Genomic DNA, 11040 nt, shown 5'->3' on the forward strand with positions numbered 1-11040 from the left:
CAAATGGTTCCCTGAGCTCTGCCAGGAGTGATACCTGTGCAGAGCCAGAAATAAGCCCTGAGAATATCTGTGTGTGGTTCAAAACAGAAAGAAAGAAACAAAGAAAGAAAGAAAGAAAGAAAGAAAGAAAGAAAGAAAGAAAGAAAGAAAGAAAGAAAGAAAGAAAGAAAGAAAGAAAGAAAGAAAGAAAGAAAGAAAGAAAGAAAGAGAGAGAGAGAGAGAGAGAGAGGGAGGGAGGGAGGGAGAGAGGGAGGGAGGGAGAGAGGGAGGGAGGGAGGGGAAAGGAAGGAGAAGCAGCCAGATGTTCTGACCCCAAACAGGATTTCTATCTGCCCAGGTAGAAGACAGCCAGCCAGGAGCTGGGTTTTCTGGTACCCTAAACATCTTGTTGCTATGGAACATGGTCCTCCAAATGCCTACCTCTCCTGCCCTGATCTGCTTTGGCCAGTAACCACAAGCTGGTGGTCACTCAAGGCGTGGGTGAGTCACAACTGCCAGCTGCCTTCACCCTCCCCGCCACCACTGGCTTGCATCCTCTTCTAAGGTGGACTCTGCTTGGGGTAAGCATTCCCTGATGGGAAGGGAAATGTGGGGTGAGAGTCACTGGCATAGGGTGGGGGCTTGGAATAGGGAAGTAGGGAGGAAGGAGTAGGTAGGGAGGTGGGAGTTGGAAAAGGATTGTATTGTCATTCACCCCACTCTTGGCCTGTTTATCCAAAGTGAAATGCTGAAACAAAAGCAGAGCTGTTATTTTTTTTTTAATTGGGACTGGAGCCATAGCCCAGCGGGTAGGGCGTTTGCCTTGCACACGGCCGACTCAGGTTCGATTCCCAGCATCCCATATGGTCCCCTGAGCACCCCCAGGAGTAATTCCTGAGTGCAGAGCCAGGAGTAACCCCTGTGCATCGCCAGATGTGACCCAAAAAGCAAAAAAAAAAAAATTTATTTTATTTTTTCAGGGCTGTTATTTATTGAGTGACGTGCCAGGCATATTACTCTTTTTATTTGGGGGAGGGGGAGACACACCTAGTTGTTCTCAAGGCTGACTCCTGACTCTGCTCAGGGGTCACTGCTGGAGGGGCTCAGGACACTAACCATATGGGGTGCTGGGAACCAAATCCAGGTCAGCCATATCTAAGGCAAGTGCCTTATCCAATGTACTATCACTCCAGCCCTGAAGGCATATTATTCTTACCAATGTCCTGTAACAGGTCAATTATCCCCACTTGAACATGCTTCTGATAATATCAACAAAAATAATGTCATATCTAGCATATTCATCATCATCATCATCATCATCATCATCATCATCATCCCGTTGATCGTCGAATTTCTTTTTTTTTTCTTTTATAACACGTTTATTCCCCCAAGGGGGTACACTGTTCCTGGAAGTACTGCAATACCAGGTCGATGCGTGGAGTGGACGGAGCAAGCTCCTATTCCAACTCCTAATTCCAAAAATCCATTTAATATATTGTCCTCGGATAGAGGACGTATCAGATATTAAACTGATAAGAACAGATACTACACTTGATCTTAGCCAAAAGGCCGAGAAGCAATGATCGTCGAATTTCTTGAGCAATCTCAGTAACGTCTCCATTCGTCCCAGCCCTGAGATTTTAGAAGCCTCCCTCTACTCGTCCTTCCCAATGATGCCACATTGGAGGCTCTTTCAGGGTCAGGGGAATGAGACCCAGCATTATTACTGGTTTTGGCATATGAATACACCATGAGAAGTTTTCGAGGCTCTCCCATGTGGGCAGGAAGCTCTCGGTAGCTTGACAGGTTCTCCCAGAGGGAGAAGTAGAGAGGGAGAAGTAGGCTATAAGATGTATAGGCTTCCAGGAGCTTGGTTTTAACTCTCTGGATGTTGGCCGTTGGTGGGATTACATGGCATGGGGCGGGGGGGGGGGGGGGCCGGGGGGAGGGGGTCAGTCCCTGAGGCCCAGGCCCAGTCCTGATCTGAGCAGGCTTGGAGGTTGCAGCCCTGGGTCCCACACACCTGGGTTCCTCTACCGGCACCTTCATACGTGAGGCTCGTCCGAACGTGTGGAGAGGGGCCTTAAGCATGGCTGTGGCTAGGCTCCAGAGATCTTCAGCCGCGGGAGCTCTGCTCAGGGCGGGGGGCATATTCAGACACTTTAAAAATGATCACCACCATTATTGTGTTTAAATTAGACAAAAGGGGGACCTCGTTAAAATCACGGAGCCCACAGAGGTATAACTCAAAAGTTTAGTGCACATGTTTGAATCCTGTGATAGGTTCCCCAATGCTGCCTGCTATCCTGAGCATCGCCGGGAGCAACCAACCCCACTGTGCACCAGAGTAGCCCTTAGGCACACTACTAGGCATGGCCCCCAAACAAACTAGCAAACCAAAAAACAAAAGCAGGGAGTCCATACCTCTGAAATGAATATAATATTACACCTCAATTATATATGATTAAAATAGGGAGCCTAGTAAAGAAGTACTGTAGTGTAGTAAACTAAGCAAAGGATATTTTTGCTTTTGTGTTCATTTGCTTTGTTTGTTTTTTATTTGGGGGCCACACCAGTGATGCTCAGGGCTTACTTTTGGCTCTACACTCAGCGATCACCCCCTAGAAGGGTTCAAACATCCATATGGGATGCCAGGGGCATCTAACCTGGATTAGCCACATGCAAGCCAAGTGCCCTCATTGCTATACTATCTCTCCAGTCCAATGCCAGATTCTTTTAAATGTAAATTAGATCAGTTCTCCACTTGGCATCTTTCCTAAGCAGTTTTAGCTCTGTTTATCTCTCTGTAGGCTTGTCCTGTTGTCACTGATAATTTTGTTTTCTCTTCCTTTCTATACCCTCAAAATCAGTGATGATAATTATGATGATTGCTTTATATGTGTGTTTCTGTTTTAATTTATTAATTTTGATCATGCATTGGTCAACTTATCTGCACACACCTCCTTCTTCCCTCTGGAAGTTACTTCTTTGGATGTTGTATCTTTCACGTGCCTTCAGAGAAGATCTGTTAGCAGACCATTCTACTTGTATTCCTTTAAATTTGAATGATAGTTTAACTTTTCTCTCCACAGTCTTCTGGCTACTATTATTGCTATTGGAAAATCTACCTTAAAACTAAATAATGGGGGCTGGAAAGACAGTACAGTGGGGAAGGTGCTTTGCCTTGCTAGCAGCCAACCCAGGTTTGATCTTTGGCACTACATATGTTTGAGCAGCACCAGCAGGAGTGATCTCAAGCACAGAGTCAGGAGTAAGCCCAAAAACTAAAAGTGAAAATCATTTAAATTATGCTTGCTCTTCAGGTGTTGTGCCATCTCTTCCTGAGAGTTTTTATTGTTTCTCTTTGTCTCCGGAATTCCAAAGATTTGTTATGATATATGTGGGTATAGAACTAATTTACTTTTAAAATTATATTTGTGGACCTGGGATGTGGTATAACATATATCCCACACATATGAGACTCTGGATTCAATCCCCAGCCCCCCCACCCATAAAAGTCATGATATAAGTGACTTGTGGGGGTTTCCCAAATGACGTTGGTAGAAGAAGTGGGAGTGAGGGAAGTAGTCGCCTCAGTAGAGAGAGTGCTCCAAACTTCCCCTTCCACTACTTCAGACTCCCTGAAGAAGTGCCCAGTTCGAAGTGGTAAAGTCTGTCATGGGCACTTGGCTGGCCTGGACTCTGGTACCCCACCAGCCCGTCTGAGTGTCCATCAAGCTGTACCTGGTCTCCATCTGCAGTTATCTGGGAGTTATCTCCCTGATCGTCGAATTTCTCGAGCGGTCCCAGTGACATCTCCATTTGTCCCAGCCCTGAGATTTTAGAAGCCTCTCTCTACTCGTCCTTTCCAATGATGCCACATTGGAGGCTCTTTCAGGGTCAGGGGAATGAGACCCAGCATCTACTGGTCTTGGCATATGAATACACCATGGGGAGTTTTCGAGGCTCTCCCATGTGGGCAGGAAACTCTTGGTAGCTTGCCAGGTTCTCCCAGAGGGAGAAGTAGGCTATAAGATATCGCTCGACCGCAAAGCCACCAGGGAAAGGAAAGGAAAGTCAGTTCTGACCTCAGCCAGATTCTTGGGCCCATCATTTACTCTCACAGAAAATAAACTTTAGAATGAGATGAACAGTTTTCTTTTTTTTTCTTTTTTTTGGCTTTTGGGTCACACCTGGCGATGCACAGGGGTTACTCCTGGCTCATGCAATCAGGAATTAACTCCTGGCGGTGCTCAGGGGACCATATGGGATGCTGGGAACTGAACCTGGGTCGGCCACGTGCCAGACTAACGTCCTACCCGCTGTGCTATCGCTCCAGCCCCAAAACAGTTTTCTTTATACAAGAGAGAGCAGAAGAGGGAGGGAGGGAGGGAGGGAGGGAGAAAGAGAGAGAGATTAAGAGAGAGAGATTGAGAGAGACAGAGACAGAGAAAGACAGACAGACAGACAGAGGCACCCAAGAGAAAACATGGCTTCTCCAGAAGAGAGAGCATCCAGCGCACACATACAAACCAACCCCAGGAGGGGGCTGAGACCCGCTTGCCTGTGCTGCATTTAACAGGTTTACCCCAAACTGCCCCACTTGGGGCTTTCCATGTAGATAAGAATCTGTTATTAGGAAGTTGTGAAGAGAAGAAGCTTCTTTCAACTTCTTATCGCAGACTTTTGTTTTTGAGGAAACTTCTCTGATGGGTTCCAGCCTTGTCCAGAGCAGCACTGACCCAATTGAGTCATAAAGGCCTTGGCTCCTCTGCCCAGTGAGGTGGTTCCATCTTTGTGCTTTTGAGACTATTTTAGGGATAATGGCAGAGTAACTTCTTTAAATCCCATCTTGGCTTGCTTCCTGATTCATTGCCAGCTACCCCTACCCCTTTATTTGTCTGCCTGTTTCAATTAAAAAAAAAAATTCTAGAGCCTGAGTGATAATACAGTGGATAGGGCGCTTGCCTTACATGTGGCTGACTCAGATTAGATCATCGGTATCCCATATAGTCCTTTGAGCCTGACAGGAGTTAATACTGAGTACAGTGCCAGGAGTAAACTCTGAGCATCACCAGGTATTCCCCTCACATACACACCTGCAAAAAAGAAAAGTTTAGGGGCTAGAGGGACAGTACAGTGCTTAATGAGCTTGCCATGCACACAACCAAACCTAGTTTGGTCCCTGGCACTGAAGACTGTCCCCTAAGCACCACCAGAAATAATCCCTGAGAACTGCTGAGTGTAGCCCCCCAATAAAAACCCATGAAAGTTCTATCTAGAGTCCATTGTGATGATTCTGAGGAGTCATATCCAGGATAATCCTGAATATTTAATTTTCAGCAGAGTTCCTATATTCTGACAACCCAATCAATGTGAAATAAAAATCTTGTCTTTTATTCTTAAGTAGTTGTTAAAATGTCAGCATCAGGGCCGGAGAGATAGTATAAGAAGAAAGGTGCTTGCCCTATATGCAGCCAACTCCTGTTTCACTGTATATGGTCCCTTGAGCACCACCAAGAGTGATCCCTGAGCACAGAGTCAAGAGTAAGTCCTGACTTCTCATGTGTCCAAAATTCCTCCTCCACAAAATTTGAACATCATATCAAAGCTGGCAAACCAAACCTAACCAAACCCCTCATGCAAAATATACTTCAACAATGGAACTAGAGCAGGTAGTACATTTGCCTTGCACAGGGCTGGCCCAGGTTCAATCCCCACCACCCTAGTTAGTCCTCTTAGCCTACCAAGAACTGATCTCTGAGTGCAGAGTCAGAAGGAAACCCTGAGTATTGCTGAGCGTAGCAAAAACAAAACAAACAGACAAAAAAACACTACCACCACCACCACAACAACAAAAAAACCAAAACATTTTAACATAACTGTTAATTTTTTTTTAGTTTTGATTTCTTCTTGATTTTTTGACTCTAGAAGATTTCTCTTGCTTTCAAAGAGAAGCGTTAGGGTTAAAAGCAAAAAGCCCCAAAGCTCATAAGCCACTTCTGCTTCTTGAATTTCTACATCACTCCTGAGTACAGACTCAATGTCCCATCAGAATATAGAAAGAACCAAACAGAGAGGAACAAAACATGAACGCTATTTCAACACATAATCCATCCACACAGGTCTGGCTTGGGTTAGAGTCACTGAGTATATGAGGTCAATATTGCACAACTGAAAAGGGTCATTTCTTCTTCTCATTGTATTGCAGCACGGGCTTCTTATCAAGTCCAGTAGAAACGGAGGCACGCACCCATGGAGAAATGCCGGGTGATAGAGGTGACAGAGGCAGCCAACGGCTCCACAGATGAATTGGATTTCAATCCCATGAAGGAGTACATGGTCCTGAGCGATTCCCAGAAGGTCGCTGTGGCGGTGCTGTGCACCAGCCTGGGCGTGGTCAGTGCCCTGGAGAACCTAGCTGTGCTCTACCTGATCCTGTCCACCCACCGGCTCCGCAGGAAGCCCTCCTACCTGTTCATTGGCAGCTTGGCTGCAGCTGACTTCCTGGCTAGTATCATCTTTGCCTGCAACTTTGTAAGTTTTCATGTCTTCCATAATGCAGGTTCCAAGGCTATGTTCCTGCTGAAGATAGGCAGCGTGACCATGACCTTCACCGCCTCTGTAGGCAGCTTGCTGCTGACTGCCATTGACCGCTACCTCTGTCTGTGCCACCCACTAGGATACAAGACTCTACTCACACTTGAGAGGGCACTGGTGGCTCTGGGCATCACGTGGTTCCTCTCAGCATTCGTCTCCTACCTGCCCCTCATGGGGTGGACTTGCTGTCCCCGCCCCTGCTCTGAGCTTTTCCCCCTGGTCCCCAATAACTATCTGTTGGGCTGGCTTCTGTTCATCGCTTTCCTCTTCTTGGGCATCATCTACACCTATGGGCATGTCCTCTGGAAGGCCCATCAGCATGCGGCCAGCCTGGCTGAGCACCAGGACAGGCATGCGCCGGGAATGGTCCGAATGAGACTGGACATGAGGTTGGCCAGGACTCTAGGCTTAGTGCTGGCTGTGCTCTTCCTATGCTGGTTTCCGGTCCTGGTCCTCATGGTCTACAGCCTGGCCGCCACTCTAAGTGACCAGGTCAAGAAGGTCTTTGCTTTCTGCTCTTTGCTCTGCCTGGTCAACTCCATGATCAACCCAATCATCTATGCGCTGAGGAGCGGGGAGATCCGTTCCTCTGCTCTCCACTTCCTGGCTCGCTGGAAGAAGCACCTGAGTGGCCTTGGGTCTGAAGGACAAGAAGATGTCCAGAAGTCCTCCCTCTCTGAGACAGTGGCAGATGGAAAAACCACCAAGAGGACAGATTCCAGAGAGCTCTTCTGATCTGACTGCTGAGAAGGCAGAAATTATTTCACTCACCAGAGGAGAGAGCGAGATCCTGACCCTATTAACCTGAAGCCATCCGGGAGGCCTGGACGCTTAACCTTTGATTGAAAAGCGCCCCCTAGAGGACAGTCTGGCTATGCTGCTCAACACAGTGGGTGCATCCATCACTAGGCTCCAAGAGAAAAGGCAAGGTGGGCAGGAGGGAAAAGGCCAGGAGCAGGGGCTGGAGTGATAGTACCGCTGTTAGGGTATTTGCCTTGTGCACGACTGACCTAGGTTTGATCCCTGGCACCCTGAGCACTGCCAGGAGTGATCCCTGAGCACAGAGTCAAGAGTAACCAACCCCTGAACATTGCCAAGTGTGGCCCAAAAATTAAAAAACAAATAAACTAAAAGGCCAGGATCAGGCTCAGTGCACATCAGTCAGGAAAACCTTCCAACAAAATGGCCTAGTGGCCACCTATGAGAACCAGACATGCCTTCAGGTTCTGCAATAAGGCTTGGAGGAAGTCCGAGAAGAAAGATGGATGAATCTCTCAGGATCTCTGGATATCCAGTGAGATGTCTGTCTAGCATTCTTCCTGTTTAATTGTGGCCACCTTGTTTCTGGGCCTTTGAGAGTCCCACTTTCAGCTCACTCTTCCCTGGTGAGATGGCGGGGGGCTGTGTTTAAGGAGGGCCAGGCATGGACCCATCTCATTCAGAGCTTCCAGTTCAGTGCGTCTTGATATTAGGGGGTGCCCCTGGCTGACACTCCCTCTCACAGACCCTTGACCCCTTAAGTCCCTGGGAAGGGGCATAGGGCAGGAATCACTGGATGCACACAATCTTCAGAAAACTTTATGACCTTGTGAAATCCTGTCTGGAGTTAGGCAGTGTCCCAACTCCAAGCAGAAAAATGCTATTCACAAAGATTTCACGAGTCCCCAAACATTCCCAGTCACCCCTCATTTCAGTTCCTTGTCCTCTCCACAACCATCCAACATATGATAACCAGAGCCAGTGGAGGAGGGAGAAATTCTCTTTCAATGTTCCAGGCAGGGTTGACAAGCCACCATCCTGTGTCGCCAACAAGAATTCAGTCCCATGTTTTTGCAGTGTAACGTGCCAAAGTAACCAGATCAGAAAGATCGGTTCCTACTGGAAGGACTTCAAACAGTAGGATGGAGAAATTGTTGATGGTGGAAAGGATTGCAGACAAATCTGCATTAATTATTTTGGATGGAATAAAATGAAAGTGATTAAATGTGCCTCCATTTCATACTTCCAAGACAACATGTCACTCTCAAGTCATTCACTCATTCATACATTGCACAGATAGAGGTTGTCTCTGTCCCCCATCCTGCGAATCCAGTCATAAAAGAGATACTAGTCCTGCCTCAGAGGCTGACATTGTAGAATCTGGTAAAGAGAGTCAGTAAATGGAGAGAATACTTAGTGGGGCCAGAGAGCTATCACAGCAAGTAAGACACTTGCCTTGCACAAGCCCGACCCAAGTTCAATCCCTGATGCCCCAGCTGGCCCCCTGAGCCTGCCTGCAGTGATCCCTGAGTGCAGAGCTAGGAGTCAGCCCTGAGCTCCACCGATGTGCCCCCCACACACACCACATACACATTATACACACACACTGAGTGCATGAGCCAGGAGTAACCCCTGTGCAACGCCGGGTGTGACCCAAAAAACAAAAAACAAAACCAAAAAAAAAATCATCTTTCATTTAATCTTCATAATAATCTGATGAAGGTAGTCTTGTATCCTGATTTTATAGATGATGAAACTCTAAGAGGTAAAATCACTAGCTGAGGACACTCTGTTCCTATGTACCAAAGCTAAAGTTTCCAATTCAGTTCTTGTGAATCCAAAGCATGCCCTCTGTTTTTTTGTGGGTTAAGGGGGTGGGGGCCACACATGGTGGTGCTCAAGGAGTATTCCTGGTTCTGTGCTTAAGGAATGACCCCTGGTGGTGCTCAGGAGCTCATATGTGATCCTGGGGGTGGTTGAACCAGAGTCAAGGTCATAGCAACTGTATGCATTGCAAGTGCCTTTTCTCCTTTACTAGCTCTCCTGGCCTTTAAAAAACTATTTTTATTCATTTGTGTCACTCTCAACTGTGCTCAGCATTCACTCCTGACCATGTACTCAGGTATTACTCCTCATGGGGCTTGGGGGACCAAATTTTGTACCACAAATCATACAGGTTAACTGCATGAAAGATGAGCATCTGCTGTACTATCTCTCTGACTCCCCTTTTGTTTTAAGTTTCCCTATTAACCCTAACCTCTGGGTGTAGTTCAATCAAATTATGCTTGATTAGTAGTGGTATTAGATTTCTCAAACATTCGATTTCTACCACATTAACTCAGCGCTGATTCTTGCCCTGTTTTATGTCTTTGTACTAATTTCCTCCAACAAACTGGGTGGCTTAAAGGAGCAGAAATCTATTCTTCAGTCATCCTAGAGAGTAAAAGTCCAAAGTCAAGGTGTCATCAAAGTCATGCGCTGGCCCGGGTTTCTAAGGGAGGATTCTTTCTGGATTCCTCTACCTGATGGTGCTGCCAATACCAACACTCCAACCTCTGCCTCTGCCCTCACAAACCTTTCCCCCCGACCTTGGTCCTTTGGTTTCTTTTCTTAAGGATGCCAGTTATTGGATTAGAGCATACTCTAATCCAGCACGACTTCATCCTGATTTAACAAATTATGTCTGCAAAGACTGCTTCTGAATAAGGTCACATTCAGATGTTGAGAAACTGGGAGATAGATCAGAGGACTTTTAGGGTTTCTGCTTTCCTCCTGAGAGGCCAGGTTGGATCCCCAGCACCAACTGGCCTGGAAGCACAGAGCTAGAAGTAGTACCTAAGCATTGCAGGCTGTGACTCCAACACAAAAATAAAAACAAAGGTCCCCAGTGAATATGAAAATTGGAGGGAGGGACTGAAGCGATAGTACAGCAGGTAAGGCTCTTGCTTTGCACACAGCCAACCCATGATCAAACCCTGACACCACATATGTTCCCCTTAATCCTTCAAGGAATGATACCTGAGCACAGGTCCAGGAGCCCTGAGCACTGCTGAGCATGGCCCATAAACCAAAACAATTTAAAAAATATTTTTTAAATACTGGAGAGTCACCACCATTCAATCCAGTAGGTTCCTCCCAGACTAAATGCACACGTCTGTGCAAGTCATGTCATGGGCAGTGCTGAATGCAGTCTGTACCTTGTCTTTTCCACTAGATGGGCTCCATATGCACCCCTGGAATCCCAGGGTCAGTGAGAACAGCATAGCCAAGCCCTCTTCCCCTCCCTTTGTGTGATTGTTCACTGTGAGGACCAGAGGTCACACGCATGCTTGGCTGTGGAGTGTGCAGTTTCTGGTGGACTCATTGAAGGTCACACACATGGCTGCAGGGCTCTTGACTCTGTGGTCATCAGGGGCAGCATAGTCTTTTTGGATTTTTTTGCTTTGAGGCCATATCCAGCAGTGCTCAGGGCTGGCTCCTGACTCTGTATTCAGAGATCACTCCTGGTGGACTGTATGGGACACTTGAGATCGAACCTGGGTAGGCTGCACGCAAGGCAAATGCCCTACTGGCTATACTACTGATCCAGCCAAGCATAGTCTTTCTCCTCTCCTCTCCTCTCCTCCCCTCCCCTCCCCTCCCCTCCCCTCCCCTCCCCTCCCCTCCTCCCCTCCCCTCCCCTCCCCTCCTCCCCTCCCCTCC

The 11040-nt window shown here is 47.3% G+C and overlaps 1 protein-coding gene and 1 non-coding gene across 2 annotated transcripts; one reads left to right on the top strand and one right to left on the bottom strand.

The window, feature by feature from the left end:
* Positions 1-1369: 1369 nt before the first annotated feature.
* On the bottom strand, positions 1370-1560 carry LOC129405473 (U2 spliceosomal RNA). Its single transcript, XR_008630610.1, has one exon. It is a non-coding gene; the product is annotated as a U2 spliceosomal RNA (small nuclear RNA).
* A 4674-nt stretch (positions 1561-6234) lies between these two features.
* Positions 6235-7314, top strand: CNR2 (cannabinoid receptor 2). The gene has a single exon (XM_004622743.3). It carries the CDS (start codon positions 6235-6237, stop codon positions 7312-7314), a length of 1080 nt encoding a protein of 359 aa, XP_004622800.3.
* The last annotated feature ends 3726 nt before the right edge of the window (positions 7315-11040 follow it).

Source organism: Sorex araneus, chromosome 5 (genome assembly GCF_027595985.1).
Source record: "Sorex araneus isolate mSorAra2 chromosome 5, mSorAra2.pri, whole genome shotgun sequence".
NCBI lineage: Eukaryota > Metazoa > Chordata > Mammalia > Eulipotyphla > Soricidae > Sorex > Sorex araneus.